This window comes from Liolophura sinensis, chromosome 8, assembly GCF_032854445.1.
Source record: "Liolophura sinensis isolate JHLJ2023 chromosome 8, CUHK_Ljap_v2, whole genome shotgun sequence".
NCBI lineage: Eukaryota > Metazoa > Mollusca > Polyplacophora > Chitonida > Chitonidae > Liolophura > Liolophura sinensis.
In genome coordinates, this window is record NC_088302.1 from 7,627,835 (window position 1) to 7,648,525 (window position 20,691).

The window sequence follows — 20,691 nt, forward strand, 5'->3', positions numbered from 1 at the left end:
TTTAGTGAAAACCAAAACGGTTTTGAGCAAAATTTATAATTCGATTCCTAACAAAGAAAATGCATAAACATTATTCTTTATACTATATACAGTGTTTTTTCTTTTAAACACAGTGTATATATATTCTTTGGAACTTCAATATTTAAGTCAACTCTATACATCTATGCAGGGTATATTAATAACAAGCTCATCATTTCACCGTTACACAGTACATGTCTGTTAGTGCTTACTGAGTGCTCATTTATCACTGTACACAATTATAATAGGTATGCAAAATGAGAATTTAGTCATATTCTACCATAAAACACTTCTGTAAAATGGACGATTAAAATTACCAGTAATAACTATGACCTTCAAAAAAGATAACAAAAATACATGTATATTCGTGTAAAAAGGACTTGAAAAGGGAGCATTTCCCAAAATACTCATGTGGCACGGTGCTAAAAAGTGTTTTACCCACAGACCGTTTTCTCGGCACCTTGTCAGAAGGACGATGTTATTTCTACTAGAATATACCATATTAGAGTTTCAAAACATTGGAGTTTCGAAGAGGCTACAAGAATATTTCTGATAAACATGTATTTCATAATGAGTTTTATGACTGTTTAAAGACTAATGGTTTTAAATACTTACATGAACTTGAAAATTCAAGTTTGGTGAAAGTGGTATCATCATATATTTATATACCCGGTATTTCACTTGTTATTTGCCAAAGAATATTTTACCTGTAAGACAGCTGTAAATCGATTACTGTACACCGGGTAGACATTTGAGTACATCACCGCACCTCGTCAGGTGTCTGACAAACCTCCTGACCTAAAGCCATAGGTTTACAACGGGTGAAAGGTTAAATAGCATTCAATGTGGTTCTAAATGAGACCGTATAGACTGAATGTCCAGTGAGAGTCTATTAGCTTGACTTAACAAGTCTACAGTCAAAATATTAGTATAGCAATAATACATAAAAATGAAGAATCAATGGGAATAAACAGCTGCCGAATGAAACGTCTTTCCTTTGTATATGTCCACTTGACCATTTTACAGATCTCGGACCATGAGATCTCGAACCCGTCTTATAAAGTTGTCGCAAGGCTACGCCAAGCCCATTTATCATGGGGACCTATCTCTTCAATGTAGTTACCATGGACGTTAAAATGGAGGTAGTACCAAGCGCATGTTGCGACTAATACAGAACACTGGCCTTGGTAAGCCCTAGGCCGTCGCGACAAAGGGGCTATTCCCAGTGTCGATCTCATGACCTGAGCAATTTCCTGTCCTGTAAATAAGTGACTAGATCTTGTCTCTGGATTTCCTCTAACTTCCTTATCAGTGTAGCGAGGGTAGCGGATCCTGACGCTGACCACTCCTTGAACAGCTCATTACATGGGTCTGGTTTGTCCGACATCAGTTCTACTTCACGGTGAGAGAAACCCAAAGCTCCTGAAATACAAAGTGAAATATCTGTGTAATAAGTTCTGTATAATACCGGTACCAATTAGAAAAACCATGATTTGGCACATATTCAGAATGCTTGGATCCTGATCGAAAGTATGACTTTTGTTGAATCATTTTGTGGGTGTTTTTTGAATGCCTTTCCAGGTACCTGACAAAACGACCTGGTTTCGAAAAAATGACACGACTGCGTCATAAAGGATCAGTCCCAAGATTTTGCGACTGGTTCTAATAATAAAGGTTATAACCTGTTAAAACAGTATATTACCGGGAGCGCCCTCCTAGAAACGAAAAAATGATTTTAAATCCATCGAAACAACCGATTTAATGTCCTAGCCGATCTCCAGCTGGTAGCCCGGTACGGCACAGCGGATCACGTCACAGATGACCAACCGCATGCTCTCTAGGCTGTATAACCTAGGAATTCGTATCAAAACAATGCCGTTTTTAAGATGGATTCTACCTACACAGAAGCAAATATACTGCCGGATCAATTTGGATCCCTAGTGGAAGACGGTGAAGTTCCGATTTTTAACACTGACATCTGTTGGCAGACTTTCGATTCTGAGCTTTCAGACGCTGAATTTGATCGTCGTCCAGGCATTTCCCCCCGCACAAGCAATAGGCACTGGTAAGTGTTATCCTGTGTTACACTGTACATATTTTGTGCGTCTATCAAAATTTATCACTTATTTACCCTATTATTCTTTCCCTCTGTCCGCTTCACAACGATTATCATTCTATTCCGGGAGTACATATATGTATATGTGAGGACAATTCAGTGAATGTTTATTGTCGGCCTTGCGTATAGCCTATGCCTATTTAGTCGTGTACAACATAAATGCACCCACGGCTTGGCATAAGTGTGCAAAGATTTGCTATCTTTTAGTTTTCAGTTCAGTTAAGTTTCAAGTTTTTACCGACTGTGACTCCCCCCACCCTCTTCATAGTAGCCAAATTCTTCGAATTCAGCTGTATTTCTCTCGTAGCTTTCAGTTGTAAAATGACAAGAGTAGACAGCTTTTGTGTGGGTACAACATTCTTCAGTCTTTTGTCCTGTAAATCCGCGTCTTCCTGAGGGTCAAATCGTTTGGAAACTTGAAAAAACTAACTCCTAACTCCTTCGACGACTCGTTTTTACAACCGTATGCAAAATAGCAAGACACTTCGAGGAGAAATTCGATATTCTTGTAGTCACTTTTGTTGCTTTTTAACACTAAACTAAATAGCGAAGTTCTGACAGCTCACAAAGGTTGGACTCGTATGACGTAACTCGGCGGAGACTACCGATTGTTGACGGAAAAAATGCATAGAACTAATCTCATTTTTGAGACTTTAAGTACAATATTACTCCCATTAATGTGCCCTTTTTTAACATTTTGGGCACTCAGTTTAGCAATATATACAGGGGATAGTAATTATGAATAAAAAATAGCACTAATCCTTTAATGAGTAGTGGTATGACTAATGGTACCGGTCGTTAACTCATGTTTCCTCCACCCATAAAACAGTCCTGTTAGTGAAATATTTTTCCGAATGGCGTTAAACACGATTGGAATATGTGCCCTAATCAGTATGCACCGATTAATCCAGAATATTTATTAATATTATTAGTTCTTTCTTTAACATGCTAAATCGCCCAATCAAATCAACTCACCAGCTAACCCTTTCCAGTCGTTGGCGAGAACGAGTTCTCTGTTCAGAGAAGAACACAGATGCCTGTACACATTCTCTTGAAGATCAAGGACGTTGGTTTGTAGGTCAAGTTCCTCAAGATTACTCACATTTGTGTACCTTTTACGGCCTGGTCGGTCAATTCGTACCTGAAAACCCGAGATATTATAAATCAGCCATGGGTGTATGACTTATGGGTGTTTGATTAATCGGTCTTTGATTCATGGGTCTATGACTTATGGGTCTATGACACTTATGGGTCTATGACTCATGGGTCTATGACTTATGGGTGTATGACTTATGAGAGTTTGATTAATGGGTCTGTGACTCATGGGTGCATGGCTTATTGGTCTATGGGATTTATGGGTTTATGACTCACGGGTCTATGACTTATGGTTCTATGACTCATGGGCGCATGTCTTATTGGTCTATGACTCTTGGTCCATGACTTATGGGTCCATTACATGTTCATAAAGTCAAGGGTCTATGACTTGCGGGCCTAAGACTCATGGGTCCGTGACTCATGGGTGCACAGCTTATTGGTCTATGACTTATGGGTCTATGACTCTTTGTCTGTGACTCATGTGTCTATGACTCATGGGTCTATGACTAATGGTGCATGACTTGGTGTATGACTTATGGGTCTATGACTCTTGGTGTATGACTCATTGGTCTAGGACTCATGGGCCTGTGACTCATGGGTCTAGGACTTGTGGGTCTATGACTCATGATGCATGACATGGTCTATGATTTATGGGTCTATGACTTGTGGGTCTATGACTCATGGGTCTATGACTCATGGTGCATGACTTGTAGGTCTATGACTTGTGGATCTATGACTCTTGGTCTGTGACTCATGGGTCTATGACTTATGGGTTTATGACTCATGGCTCTATAACAATATGTACTTTGCTACTTTTAGGCATATACATAAACAGGCCTAATAAAGCCTTGAGTGCGGTTAATTGACAGGAGGCCGGATTTAACCAGTAATACGTGTGACCGTTTGCCAACTATTACACTGTCATCACAGCTCTGTTTTTACTCTCTCTGCTTTAGCTTTTGTACTATTTTTCTCATAGCTGATCTTAGATACAGTTTTTGTATGACAGCTTAATTTTCCCAGTCTACGACCGTGTTTCCGTGGTTGCCAACATCACTCGGTATCTAACAGAATACAACATCCTAACCTCTTTTAACTTAACGGGCTAAAATGTCAAGAATGAACGGATTTTTAAATCATTATTCGTTATTGCCTTGAGGCAGCAAAACTGGTCACTACATATCGTTTTGGGATGACCGGAAGAAACATATGATAAAGCAATGTGAATAGCTGAGACTTTGGCCGATGGGATTGAAGACATAGGCTCAAGATAGACGACGAAGAGAAGTGACTAAGAAAGTAGCGGTCGCAACGATACCATCCTGATAGTTAGCATTAATCTCAGTATTTTATAACAAGAGATGTTCTGCTTCCGGAGATGTTTCGAGTGACCGAAGTTAGGAGTTATGGGCACTGCATAAAAAGTAAGGCATTGCTAAACGGGTATATAAAGATAAAGTTTGAATCAAAGCAATGAACAAATGCTGAGGGCGGAAGTTGTGACCACTATTACTAGTTACCCGACAGGATAATTTTTAATTACATAATTGAATAAAAATTAAGCGCCGGGAATTACACATGTATGAAACAGTAACATTTCCTGTATGAGGTGGCCTGAACCACATACCTTTCCAGACTCGACAACCACTTTCCTTCCGCAGCACACAAATTCCTTCCGATCAGGAAATAGCTCTGAATCTTTTGAGACACTGCAGGTCAGACGTAGAAGGGCGGGTTTCTGTAACATGAGAAATGGGCATATCTTATAAATCACTCTTCAACAACTGTCAAAAGTTACAAAGGAATTGGTACAATGTTAGTATGGAGGGCGGAAATTTCACGTTCAAGCAAAATTCTCACATGTGATTCATAAAGGTAATATCAAAAGGACACAGAATTTAATGCCGTGATGTAAGGTTAAGTGAAACAAAACTGAAGCAGATTTTGGTAGTGCGGGATGAGTTATGTCAGTGTAAAGGAAGATAATCATATGCAATGTCTATATCTTGGACAAGACCACGGCGGCCCTAATTTAACAGATAAAATAATATATAAAAACTGATCGCTGTGAGTTCAAGTCCAGCTCATGCTGGCTTCCTCTCCGGCCGTACGTGTGAAGGTATGTCAGCATCCTACGTATGATGGAGGGTTTCCCCAGGGCTCTCCCGCTGTTGCATAAGTGTAATATTCTTGAGAACGGCGTAAAATACCAAATCAAATAAATAAATGCCCACCCTGGAGCCATTAATTGATGTTTATCCAAGTTTTGGCCGTTTAGACCATGTGTGAGATGCCGGAAGTTAATCCAGTTATTATTCCACCCAGCATTTGATAGACCTTGCCACAAAAACATAGAAAGCCAGCTTCAGCAAGATGTATCCATCTAATTATGCTTATAAATGCTTTGCGCCGTATTCAGAAAGAACCAAGAAACGACCGCACGACCGCCAGGTAATCACCAATCTTCCTGACCTAAAGCCGCACATGAACTAACAAGATTTGAACACGCCACTTCCTTTGTCAAGGTTTAGTGGTCATCAGATTTGAATTTTGAATTTGTAAATTATAAGTTACACAATCAAATTACATTAACTATGTCATTTATATATATAAAATGACAATATTGTGTTGTCAGCAATGTGAGTTTGGTTATATGACTCTATGAAGTGTTAGAGTTTCAAAAAGAGATATGCACAGAGGTGCAAAAGTAACAAGAATTAGACTTCAGCAGTCAAGTTTGTTCTGTTTCATTGTCCATGTTTACATCACACTTTCCAAATGTCTGTCATTTCTGTGTTTTAGTTACCTGGTATCAAATTACACGTGGTGAGAGGTGAAAATTTGTTGGCACATATATGTCTAACATAAAACCACCCCAAATCAAGCCATTGCTATGTTGGCTGTCATCGTTAAAGTGAAAACTTCTTGACTATTGGGTTAAACATACAAGGAAAAAGTGAGTCGTTTTGTAACTACTTACACAACAATCTTACCTTTCCTTCTGACAAGTTATGTGGCGCCTCACATGGACACTGCACTCGTAAACTGTAACAGCATTTGTCAAAATTTGAGTGTACTATAGTCATCAGCCTGGAGTTAAGTTCTTTAATCAGTGGCAAACAGCCGACATGAGACCATGATCGGACTGTAATCCTGAGAAGCTCCCGACAACCGCTGGATTCCACGTAACCTTTGCATAATTCAAGTTTATAACTGTGCGTTTCTCCAAAATTAAAGAGTGCACAATGTTGATCAATGTTAAATAGTTCCATGCCGTCGGTAGTAACACTGACGTCGTGGTTGGCGCTACACTGACAGACCAGTCTCAGATAGATAGGGGATACGTTTTGCAGACCAAAGTCCGCGTAAAACACATCATCGTCTTCCTGCGTTTGCCAAACAGTTTGCGCAAGCCTTGGACTGAAGGTCAAACAGGCGGGGATCAGATAATGCTCTCCTGGCAGTAGTCTCTGAACGCGGGGTGGTAGACTTACTTTGCACAAAAGATCGTATTTTTCAAATAATAAAGCTATTTTTCTGGGTCCAATGGTGTTGTAAATGTTTGGCGCTACTTCCTTGAGGACATGACTGAAGAGCTTCTCTGAGCTTACCCCTGATTCCGCGAGTCTGGTCCAGTCGTTGAACACTTCCCTGGATCTTTGGTGTCTTTGTGGAATTGTTACTATGGCTCCCATGATCTGAACAATCACCCTGGGATCAAACACCACGAGATCTTTCAAGCGATTGTCTTTCACGTTATACATGATCTCGCCGACAGAACTAAAGTAAAGCAAGAGATCTTCCAAATCCGAAAGAGTGTGCACTTCGCATTCGGACTTTTTGGTTTTATCAAATACAGCGGAGATATCTTGAATGACATCTCCTTGATTTCTGAAACTTTCTATCACATCATAAAATGCCAAGTATCTGACGGGCCACTTTTTCTTCCTGAAAGACGCATTTTTAGCGATGTCTATAAGAGTTTCTCGTAAGACCTTATGATCAGCGTCCGTTTCGTCGCGTAGGGAGTTCTCCACGGCGAAGAGCGGAACGTCGTTCTTATTCCAGACAAGCATTTTGTGGAACACATGTGGGATATCTTCGCGGAGTTGTTTCCCGATGACATGGCGATCCTCGAGTGCAAGTCTTTTGCTATCTCTGTGTGTGCCCACCAGTAATACAGGCACCTCTGCAAAGTGTGCATGGGTATAGATGGATTGTATCCAGCCAATAAGCTGGCTTAATACTGCTTTGTAATCGGCTTTTGCATCAAGCAGGCTGAAGACGCATAAGTACACAGCGTGCCCGCCCATATAGATATGGTGAGTGCAGTGATATAGGGGATGACCCGCAAAGTCCTTTATTATCAACTTCACGCATGGCATCTGCAATCTTGTCACTAGTATGTCACTAGCCTTGTTAGATTTCGTACTGGAACTTTCACCGCTGGATTTGGCCAGCATTTTGTTGATAAAATGTATCGAAGCCACAAAGAATAGGCCGCTGAATAAATGACTAAGAGAAAAGTAGTAGCACAAATCCCAACCGAATACCATCATTGCTAACACACCTGGAAAAATACCTACGATGTCAACCAAGAGACGCCTCTGCCATCTACACGGAAGAAATCGTTTGAGCCAGGTATTGACAGCCAGGTAACAGTTTTGGCCTGTTCGTAGAAAAAGCATATGGCTCTGACCACAGCCCAGGCCACTAAACACAGTGCACAAGTATTCCTGAGGAAGGAGAGTTACTAAAACAGCAGTGGAAGGAAGTAGGACGAAGTATTTGAACCGCCTGAAGTTGTAGGTTGCGATCCCCACCAAAGTAAAAATGGCAAAAATATGTATATGTGGGTTGTACAGTCCACTCAGATTGGAAGATTCCTTTGGTGGAGGCGGTCTGGATAAACACAACACAAACAGTAATCCTTTCCCGAGGGAAGCTCCAAGAGGTAATGCTAGTGGCAAATCTAACACACAGTAAACTATGTACGCTTGAAGGTAAGGAACGAACATCATCGTTGAATCGTGCGAGGATTTGAAATACGAGTCCAGCGTTGGTTTCCATCTCTGCAGAGCGTCACAGTGCAGTATTAAAGCTACTATGCCAACAGCTATACCTAGTCCATCTTTGACGTCGAATGTCATTGCTGAAACGCTGAAGGTCATGACAAGCAACCCTGCTATCCAAGGTGTCGCAGTGAGGGCGTCAGAATATAGTAACGTAAAATAAAGCCACAGTGTCAGGTAGGAAACACCTGCAATTTTCAGGAACAGTATCACATGGGTGAGATAGAAGGAACCGGAGCCCTTTGGGTTTCCAGTCAGTCTTTGACGCACGCATTGGCCTAGCACTAGGTTGTACTCGTTCAGATTCGTGTCCTTGATACTAACTGACGCCCACGATTCGGTGACACCCTTCGTGTCCACCATTTCGTGTTCGATCCCCACGGTACTCTCCTCGTGAATGTTAAATGGCTCATAAGTGAGGAGTCTTCGTAAACTAGTTTTCCCTTGTCTTTCCTTGCCCACAATATTAATGACGACTCTGTAGGAGACATCTTCATCCTTCTCAAGCGCTTCCCGACGGGCTGCCTGACCCTCTGGACCTGAAATAAGACCGATGCCCGGAGTAATGCCCGCCTTGTATATAGCCTGTTGTTCTGTGCTCATTGCCTATCTCTACAACAGAACAAAGAACAGGATGTTAATAAGGTATACCTTAATTTCCACCTGTCTCATTCTCCATAAGATTTTATTTTGGGCAAGGCATTGCTGATTTAAGATTTATTTATTTATTTGATTGGTGTTTTTCGCCTTATTTAGGAATATTTCACTTACAGGACACCGGCCAGTGGGAGGAAACCTTCCCACGTACAGCCAGAGAGAAAGTCACCATGAGCTGAACTTGAACTCACAGTGACCGCATATCTGAGAGGCTCCTGAGTCATTGCGCCGCGCTGGCGTGCTAACCATCGTGACCATGAAGGCCCCTGATTTAAGATGCCAAGGGCATATCTTAAAGACTAATTATGACTGTGTGGTATTTAGTGTATGGACATGTTTATGCTTCCTCCATTTTACCGTGTCCATAAATCCCTACAATGCTGATGTCGAATTCCTTGCGTTGCATATTTTTGTATCAAATCTACGCGCTACATGAGTCTTTAACTGTTACTGGATCAAATCTGAATGTCCGCGGATCACGCAATCAGCTTTCTATCATGAAAATGCCACACTAGCTGAAACCACAATAAAACAGACAAAATTGAAAAGAGTTTTACTTATTTTGATCCAATTTAACCTATATCTTTCATAGACACTAAAACAATCCTTTTTTTTTGCCTGTGCAGGTTTAGTGGTAGAGTTTATTAGATTTTGGCGCTAAACATGTAAGCGATGCGGCTCAGAGTGCCGGTAGGTTAAATTGCCCTTCTCGTAATCCTGAGTTCAGTCCCAAGGCAGGTTATATCGGAGATGTTAAATTCGACAATCTTGGAACGTCTTTGATCAAATGTTAATCATATGATAATAGGTCAAGAACAATTTCGGGATTTTAGCATAACGTTCCATTATAGGTATTACTATGAAAAGGCTGTTGACTGAGCAGGACTGGTTTTCTCCTTGGTGATACAATTAAACCCATATGACTGCCCAAGAAAACATTTTAACCACTGGCAATCATTCACAGTTCAGCAATTTTGTGCATTTCCTGTGAGAAATAAAGTTTTACATTCAATTGAGCGCAGTTTGAAGTAGAAAACTTAATGTTGGTCTACTGTGTTGTATTTATTTATTTATTTCAATGTTTTAAATGACGTACTCAAGAATATTTCATTTATACGACAGCGGCAAGCATTGTGCTGGGAGGAAACCGGGCAATGCGCGAGGGAAACCAACAACCGTCCGCCGATTGCTGCAAGACCTTCCCACTTTTGTACAATGTTGTGGTATAGACATGATTAGCCATGTGGGTTTGCTTGTTTCACGCACGCTCCGTCCTTCGCATGCCATACAGAAACCGCTATCTGCATGGCTCTACCTGTTGCGAGCGGACAGAGCGTTCTCCTTACAGCCCACTGCCGCAGAGCCTTGATAGGCTCCAAATGTCCAGCCTTAGGCTTTGCCTCACCACTCGTGTCCTCGCGCGGAACTATTTAATCAGCATTCGTCAATGAAATTGTTTCAGGTTTGAATCATGTTGTACATGTTTTAGATGAAGAGAATGCATGCATATGAAGTACTATCAGAAACAAAGATTTAGACGTATTATTTGTGTTTTCTGACATCACTTCCTGTCTCATCACTGTGACCCCACTGACATCGGCGTTGTTCAAGATTTCTGTACAAAATTTCCTACAGGTGGCTAGTAATGTAAAGCGAAGGGTAGAGAGAGACGCATGCACTGTAAGGAGTATGGGGACACTGTCCTAATATGACCGACAACCTTGCTAAATCCAAAGCAAACAAGCCTGCGTCTAAAGCCAGCTCAGGTTATTCAGGGAGTGACCCAGTATGTAAGACGCTTTTACACCTCGATCACAGCCAGTACTAAATCATATCTCTTTTTTTAAAGAATGAGAAAATATTTACTCGTTTGTTATCCTTATATTATATTCACCTTAACAGTGCTTTCACTCCAATTCGATTTACTGTGCTCTCTACGTATTAGTAACTCCGCTAGTCTTTTGTCTTCTTATCTCCTGGGCCAACTTTCTCACTTAGTAAAACGTCGAACCAGATTGTCTTAACCTTTTTCACATATCCCATCACCTGACAATATTATACCTCTTTCACGTTGTCTAAGGTAACATCGATGTGCAAATTGCTTTTTGAACTCCGAGTTTCAGCATTTTTCTTAACTTTTCCTAATCAGTTTATCATGTTTTCGTGACCAAATCAAAGCCTTCGTGGATTTTCGACAGCGTTCTGTACAAAAGCACAACACAACACTTAAACCTGATCACAGAAACCATGCCGGTATCTGTTGGAACGTTCAGGTAAATAATACTGTGATTATAATTATCTTTTCTTATTTAAACATTAAATTTTGATATGAAATTGGATTATTTAAGAAATACCGTAATGTAATATTTTTTTTTATGTTTTAAAATATCATAGGTAGGCCTAAATGCTTAACAGTGTCAATATCGTTAAACTGATTATTCCGTTTTACATACACAGTTTGTAGTCGTTTACTCTTAAAGGTTACAGTTATAACCAATATCATTCACCTTGATACTGAAATTGATACAGAACTGATTTTGATTGACTGGAGTGAGAGATAAGTCCAAACTATGCCAAGTCTAAGCTGAATGTTATGTCCACCGTCAGCCAGTCATTGTCGATACTGTGCCCCTTTAGATTGCGTGGGAATATGAAACATTTCACTTCATCTAAGATAATAAATACATTATGTGGTCTGTCTTGTCCACATTTAGAGCTTTTCTGTCCAATGCCTTCGTTGTAAACTATATTCAGTTGACAAAAAAAACGAATAAATGGCTAATAATTCCTTATTTCACTTTCAAGCGTTTGTTGGACTAGATTATTTTCATTCTGCTCGCTGGGACGATTGAGGTCTCGCAAGTCCGTGTATTGTATTGTTCAGGAATCTAACTGTAATCTTTCTCGTACTTTGTGGTCGCCTTATATTTTACATCAGCTTGGTTAACACATGAATGTATGTGAAGTTTACAAACCAACCCATCCGAAGATTTGAATTTAAAACAAATGACAAATTATTTTTGTCTTCACACAAATTTCCCGATATAAATCACTAATATGTGTACTCAGATGTTATCAATGAATAAAAGATCAAATGTTGGTGAGCGCAAGATTTGGTTGTATACACAACGCATATTTCAATGACTGTAAAGTTACTAAATTGACCGTAGCGATTATGTAAAACTAAGAAATGTTCATAAAACATTATATTGGGACCACAAATGAAATAGAAATGAATGTATTATTGAACAGAAAAACAATATCACACCCACAGCAACATTTTTACATCATTTAGTAATATATTTCATTCACTAATATCTTTGGGCATATGGGGCAGCTCAGCCAACTGCACCAAAAGTTCGACCTAATTTCTTACTCAGAGCTCTTAGCCCAGCGAGGGCTGACTAACATGAACTCTAGCTCAGGGCTCTTAGCCGAGTGAGGGCTGACTAGCATATCTTGCTCAGAGCTCTTAGCCCAGCGAGGGCTGACTAACATGAACTCTAGCTCAGAGCTCTTAGCCCAGTGAGCCGCTGATCTATTATGAACTCTAGCTCAGAGCCCTTAGCCCAGCGAGCGCTGACTAGCATAAGCTTCGGCTCAGAGCTCTAAGCCCAGCGAGGGCTATCCTAGCATAAGCTCTAGCTCAGCGAAGAACCAGTAAAAATTAAACAATGTGAAGAAGTTAAATGTATTCAAAGTGTGGGTTTCAAAAATACCGATGAAGACAAAAGGCTGAGTCACCCAGGAGGGCGTGTATAACATACTCGTGGTATTTATTCTGATATTATAATATACATATATGGTTAGCATAAAAGTGAGTTTTATTTATAATTTACAACCAATAATTTGGTTGGTATATAAATGCGTGTGAACTGTGTTTTAACTGTTACAACGTGATAATATGTACTGCTCGCCTTTGTTTTTGTACAATAATTTGGTTGGTATTATGTACTGGTCGCCTTTGTTTTGGTACAATAATATTTGGTTGGCATATAAATGTGTGTGAATTATATTTTAACTGTTACATCGCAATAATATGTACTGGTCACATTGTTTTGGAACAAAAATTTGGTTGGCATATAAATGTGTGTGAATTGTTTATCAACAGTTACGTCGTGATAATATGTTTTGGTACAATAATTCGTTGGCATATAAATGTGTGTGAATTATGTTTTAAGTGTTACATCGTGATAATATGTACTGGTTGCATTTGTTTTGGTACAATAATATTTGGTTGGCATATAAATGTGTGTGAATTGTGTTTCAACAGTTACATCGTGATAATATCTACTGGTCGCATTTGTTTTGGTACAGTAATTTGGTTAGCTCAAAAATGTGTGTTACATCGTGACAATATGTACTCGTCGCGTTTATTTTGGTACAGTTATTGGGTTAGCATGAGAATGTGCAAATTTGTAACTGTTAATTTGTACCAATGGTTGCATATGCAAACTGAAATTATCCGACTAATAATTATTAGCATATTTGCAATATAATTACACCAGTATTTCTTTATTAAGTATAGGCTGTAGGATTACAAAGTTTTATATAGGTTACTGAGCTACAAAATAAAAACACTAAATGGGTTAAAACCATACTCATTTTCCAGAAGAACAGTTGGCCAGTTATCACATCCGGGTCATTATAAACACAAACATGCCACAGAGAACAGACAAGATCCTGATTATTTAGGGGATAATAGATAATCAACGATTATCATATACCACTGTTATTATTCTGTTAAAAAGTGCATGTATATGTGAGAAATATTATCTCCAACATGTTTATAAATAGCAGTACCAACAAATTCTTCAAATTCATCGGAATTAATTGGCCTAATTAGCCTATAACTTCAGACACATTTTTTGTCTCTGTTATTTTATCAATTCCTGAACGTTACTACTTTTATTAAATTACTTATAATTTCTTAAAACTTACTACTCGACAATATATGAATTAATAAACTACCCCGTAAGACAAAGTTTTGACGGACATGGTGCTATTTGGGTGCACTGGTAGAATGTACAAGAATAAATGAATGAATATGGCTTCTCAGCCATATCGTGGCGAGAACAAGGTGAAACCACGAGGCGGTCCAGGTTTTAGATATGGTAGTGAAAACATCATACATGAAACAAAATGTTTGGACAGATTTAAAATCTGATAAGAAACACCATGTCAAAACTCGAAAACTATCATATTTTTAAAAATAGTTTATCTAGAAAAAGTCTTGTGTATCTTTTATCTATATTTATATATTAATAATAATTAAAATTTAAAAAATAATTTAAGCCGTTCTCAGTTGCCCATTTCTCGAGTTTATTAAAACAAAGGTGAAAGTGACGCTCGATATCATTCATAGTTTTTAGCACAGTAGCATATGAGGAAATAATCAATATAAAGAGAAGCCTCTGTGCCCCATGTCAGCATTAAGGAACACCCATTTCTTCTCATTAGAGTCCGAAAGAGTGGACCTCACATGTACCTTAAAATGGTGATAAGATAAAAATTCAGATGTAAATAGTGTTGAACGACCTTAAAGCCCAATATCTGGCAGGTCTTTCAAAATACCATATTTCCATGTGGTGTCGTAGGCCTTTTAAAGGTCAAAAGATATTGACACCACATGTCCATTATTAATGAAGCCACCATGTATAAAGGTTTCAAATCGAACAAGGTGATACACAGTGGAACTACCTTAACAAAAACCACATTGTATGTTAGACAGTAACTTGGTTTCTTAAACAAGCCTATCATTTATCATCCGTTCCATAGTCTTACAGACACAGCTACTATGGGACGGTAGTTAGATGGATCAGTATGATCCTTACCCGGTTTGGGAACCGGGATGATACTTACCTCCCTCCATGAGCGTAGAAATTAACCAGTAATCCAAATATCATTGAGCAAGTCCAAGAGAGTCTCGAGTGACTCAAGCGGTTAGAATCGATGAGAGAGACATATTTACGAAAGTTACAACGTGCCTTTAAATATGAAATAAAAAAATAAATAAAATAAAACAGTAAAATTAAATACAATGTGCCTTGAACAAATGTCCCAGTGCCTTAATTATTGCAAATATTTTCTGTATTCCCATTGTGGTGCGGATTTTGATATTTGTATGGTTTTATTATTGCTTATGTGTCATTATTAAATAAATATATTAGGATTTTCACGGTTGTTACTGCATACTGGAAAGATCCTGTTTGTAACAGGGATAACCAGAATAAATCAGTAGCCTCTTAATTCGCGTGCTGTATCTTCATCGCGTAAGGTTAAAATAAAGAATGAGCACGTGCAAATTAGTTATACACAGTAAAATGGCGTCTCAAGAAGACAAATACAAATCGTGAAAAAGGTACTTTAAGCACGTATTAAGTCATGTTACCTGAACGTTTACTATTCTGGACTTGTTTCTGCAAAGTTTATTTCCGCCTGTATAGATCCGCATCAGTTTAAAAAGTATACGATATTTATATTTATACGAAAAGTATATACGAAAAAGCCTACCTGACTACCGTCGTCCATGAGAAATGCCGTGGAGACTGTAGTCTCGTACAATCTCAGATCATCTAACCTTATCTCGCATGTGGTGGATAGTCTGGTACCGGCGCCGCGAAAATATGTAATGGACAACACTGTGACTCTTTGAGAAAGCCAATTGCAGAAGTGTATGCTGATCGAGGTGTCTTGGTGCAGGTCAAGGTTTTGTATAATAAGCCAATGAAAATTCACTGACACTGATATTGCATTTTAACCTCATTATCTTTCTGTGGACAAGTTTTCCCTTACACGTTCAATTGAGTTATCGCGAGAAACCGTGAGGCTCTGTGCTCAGACTGTCGCTCTGTTCTTATATTTAGCAACGTCTATAAGGGAGGAAAATGTAGGGAGATCCCCGTTACTCCACGCCCATTGTTCCGTAGCTCGTGGAGCCTTTTAGTTTTAACGAGAAAAACACACACACTCACAGCTCGCATCCTAACAATTACAGCTAACGGGCATATTACTCGTCATACATGGTTTAAAGAACATCCAACTAACGGTAGTCATGAAACAACGCTGTACGACCTACATCTAAAGTCAGTCTGAAGCTTGTCATGTAACAGACCGGAAAGGTGCATGTTTTCCTCCAGATTATGCCTAGTTTCCTTCAGGTTGTGTCCGGTTTCCCCTACACTCAGTTTCTTTTCCTCTACCCAAACTGTGTATACATTATACATTAACTGGTGAAAATAAAACGATTACGACATCATAGGTTACGAGATTACACAAACATTTACATGCATATATGTAAATCCAAAAAGACATCTGATATAATCTAATGACTTCTTATGACAAGTTTTTCATTTCACCAAGCCGAATTCTTAAAGGCAAACAAAACACTAAAATTAAGTATGCATCATATGAAAGACCATTAAAAAAACTGCCCAGGAAAATAGTTGGATTTATTTTTCTTTACAATTTGTTTAACCTAGTAAAATGCATTTGAATATTTTATTTTATGGTGAACTTTTCTGGCCACAATGGAACCAGTGACGTCACATAAGGTTTTTGCTACATCGCACACATTAGACTGCTACATTTTATCATTTAAAATGCATATACATAAAAAGTTCTATGAATGCATTCGCTGATTTGACTTTGAAACGAATTATTTCAGGCAAAAAGTATAGATGTGAAGTAATTGATGCCTTCTGGGTCACGACAGAACACCGTAGAATCTGATCTTTAAAAAACAATTTACTGGATCAGAAAAATTCGAAAAAAAAAATAAATCCAACTATTTTCTTGGTCTCTTAGCAAAGCCTGTATATGTGTGTGTGCATACATATGCAAACGCAAGTGATGATGATGAGGGGTTTTTCGGTGGTGGGAATTGGGGTGGTAGTGTTTTAAGAGAAAATGAATCGTTTGAGCGTTTTTTCCAACAAGGACCAAGTATTTTTATTCTTGAGTACGACAAGATAATAACACGCTGAAAACTGACCAGATTACTGCCCTAATGGCTTTCTCTGTTGAAGCACACGATACCGAGGCACAAAATACAATTCTGTCAGCCAGTTATAGCACGCAAGAGTTTGGCACAAAGATTAATAGCGACATATCGCCAAACAACAACCTGACACAAAGATAAATAGCGACATATCGCCAAGCAACAACATGACACAAAGATACATAGCGACATATCGCCAAGCAACAACCTGACACAAAGATGCATAGTGACATATCGCCAAACAACAACGTGACACAAAGATACATAGCGACATATCGCCAAGCAACAACCTGACACAAAGATATATAGCGACATATCGCCAAGCAACAACCTGACACAAAGATAAATTGCTAAGCAACAACCTGACACAAAGTAAAAGGGCAACATATTGGTAGATTGCAACAAACTGAAGTGGAAAAACGTCGGAGTACAGCAATTCTGCATATGCAAATATTTTTGATAAACAGAAACCTTTCTTATCAATATGCTGCTTAGATTAAAAAACGTTCACCATTCAAACATCACCAATAATCAAAGCATTATACCGTGGTTGTTATGTCGATAAAATATTTCAAAAGAGAAAGACTGTGGTGATTCTATCCTGGTGGTTATTGAAATAAATCAGGACATTTTCATATAACAGGGAACATTACATCTGCATTTAGTCAGAAATTCTCATTATGGCTTAGCTTTTGATCAGTAAAACTAACAATTGTAATATACCAGGACAGTTTGTTGTATTTTTCATTATGTATGCTGGTATGTTAGCGGGTGTTAATCATTTAAAAATATTCCCCAGGAATGAAAGGGAAACCGGTACTTTACACTAAAACATATCTTCCTCGTCAGTGATAAACAGTTCAGGGTATACTTATGCTAACAGATAATTACAGTGTTCAGTTCGTTCAAGGCCGTAATTAATATATAATTAATATAATTATAGGTTTACAGAGCTGAATGGGCGTCTCACATTATGTTTGTGAGCACAACAATATGGGCCTACCACAGTCAACTCTAAAATCTTGTTGACATGGATAAACATCGTGTGCCAAAATCTCGCGGTGCCAATATTTCGCATTCGCAAATGTTTTGTTAGTTTGTAAACTGTACATCGCCTATAGATTATAGGTTGAAAGATCAGAGTGACTTCAGAAGCCCCACTGATTCATACTTAGTCCTCTACAGCATATGACCCACGCAATGCTGCATGCTCTTACTGACATGACCCAGCCTTTCAACGTTCGCCGTAGTTTTAATCAACATCACAGACCTGGTAGGTGTATGCGCTAACGACAGTACAGGTAGGTATCCGCGCCACAGTGAGTACAATCGCAAGTATACAAATAGTAAGATGACTGACTCAGTTAACACCTGTGACACAGTTGCTTATATACGAACTATGTACACACTGTAAACACTATGAATTGTTACATTCAAAATAATATAATGCCTTCTGTGGGGTGGTAGAATAGATTATGTTACTGCTATATAATTTGTGTGTTACTAAGACCACAACAGACCTATTCCATTAGACCAACAAAACTATTCTGTTGGATATACAAAACAAGCCTGTTATATTATATATAATATATAATGATATATATATATATATATATATATATATATATATATATATATATATATATATATATATATATATATATATGTATATATATATATATATATCATTATATATCATTATATATTATATCATTATAGTTTGTAGCAATAACAACTTAAAACGTTCTGTCAGTGTAACACCTTAATTATTTTTAGAGTGCAACTGTGGGTCGACGAAACAAATGGAGTGTACGTCATACTGTCACCGGCGCTTAATAACACCGGGTCGAAGTGAAGACGCAGTGTGTAATAGCTAAGTGTAACTGTTGACAAACAGTATCATTATCCATGAAGCAGTGTGTAGTTACTAAGTGTGACTGTTGACAAACAATATCATTATCCACGATACAGTGTGTAATAGCTAAGAGTAACTGTTGACAAACAGTATCATTATCCACGATACAGTGTGTAATAGCTAAGAGTAACTGTTGACAAACAGTATCATTATCCATGAAGCAATGTGTAGTTACTAAGTGTAACTGTTGACAAACAGTATCATTATCCACGACACAGTGTGTAATAGCTAAGAGTAACTGTTGACAAACAGTTTCCTTATCCATGAAGCACTGTGTAGTTACTAAGTGTAACTGTTGACAAACACTATCATTATCCATGACGCAGTGTGTAATAGCTGAGTGTAACTGTTGACAAACAGTATCCTTATCCATGAAGTAATGTGTAGTAGCTAAGTGTGACTGCTCACATATATCATTATCCATGACGCAATGTGTAGTAGCTAAGTGTAACTGTTGACAAACAGTATCATTATCCATGACACAATGTGTAATAGCTAAGTGTAACTGCTGACAAACAGTATCATTATCCTTGATGCAGTGTGTAATAGCTAAGTGTAACTGTTCAAAAAATTCATGAAGTAACATTTTTAATAGTGATGTGTAACTGTTGACACTGACTAGTGAACCTTTGGCAGCAACGATGCAGAAATAAATGCACAGAGCAAATTCCGTCACACCTTTTTACCTGTGTGGTAATCAATAGCTTACCTGAGTGATTGAGCCAATAATTTCGCTTTCTTATCGCACGACATGTATTAGATTCAGTCCACTTGGTCAGCAACCAGCGGCTATTTCCACAATACCATAATCATAACTGCAAACAGTGGTGAACCACCAACGGCCGCAGACTGATACATCATTCACGAATATGTCACTTTCAACCGTCGTATGATCTCGTCAGCCAAAGCGCAACCTGGCGAATAACACAACACATCTGCGCAGTAATTGTTTCGCCGGTTGGCCGACAAGTCCACGTATATAGCCTGTGCATTCCCTCTTAACACAACGAACATAGGCCTACGTCAGGTCCGGTAACCGCGCCCCGAGCCATCCGATCACCGTACAATGTGTAACATCCGCCATACAAGTATGCAGTTTCACATGGGTAATCCAAAACACAAACCTAACATACATATCTGTTCGTATTCAGGACAATCTACCGAGAGGGTCGTCTTAGATAGCCTGTTAGCTTAAAACAGTCATCTCTAAACCTACATCCTGCACTATACGCACGATATCTGGTGAAGTTGTTGGTGACGGTGCCTGCTCTGCATAAATCCGGGACTTCACCGCGGAAATTTGTGGACAGGGTATTTTATATATATAACCAAGTCTCGGTAGTGTAGACGCTGTGTTTCAGAAATGTTTATATATAGCCTGTGTTAGTGATTGTCGCGCACGAACATAATATTTCAATGCTTACCAAAACATGAAAACGTGAGGCGCCATCTGAATTTCTTCGTGTCGTACGAACACACGAGATCAGCCTTAGTCTCGCGTTCTTACGCTATGTGCTAAATATTGTTAATTATTGGAGTAAAGCCATGAATTACAATCTCGCTTATAAATGGACTTAAGTTTGAGATTTTTTGTTTAATTTCGTTTAATTTATCTCTAAACTTACCTGGAAATCTTAATAAAAATGTGGATGAATTTTAAGTCCTTAAGTCCTACAGTCCTATACCAATACAACAACGACGTGTCCCGTCAGTCAGAAAATCTTATAGTCATCTACAGTAGGCCTACCATGTAAGATACGCTCGCCATCGGGTCACAAGATTAGTAATTGATCACGCAGAAAACGTTGTTTTATAAAAA

The 20,691-nt window shown here is 38.7% G+C and overlaps 1 protein-coding gene across 2 annotated transcripts; it reads right to left on the reverse strand.

The window, feature by feature from the left end:
• Nucleotides 1-447: 447 nt before the first annotated feature.
• Nucleotides 448-19,938, reverse strand: LOC135472714 (uncharacterized). Of its 2 annotated transcripts, XM_064752353.1 has the most exons (5): nt 19,582-19,938; nt 6,223-8,913; nt 4,857-4,967; nt 3,110-3,275; nt 448-1,440 (listed from the first exon to the last, which is right to left on the reverse strand). In XM_064752353.1, the coding sequence occupies exons 2-5, from the start codon at nt 8,902-8,904 to the stop codon at nt 1,253-1,255; spliced, it is 3,147 nt and encodes a 1,048-aa protein (XP_064608423.1). In that variant the 5' UTR covers nt 8,905-8,913; nt 19,582-19,938; the 3' UTR covers nt 448-1,252. The 2 variants fall into 2 exon arrangements, 1 of the variants encoding a protein (XP_064608423.1); XR_010444551.1 differs by lacking the exon at nt 448-1,440 and having other exon boundaries at nt 3,250-3,275; nt 6,210-8,913.
• Between the last annotated feature and the right edge of the window lie 753 nt (nt 19,939-20,691).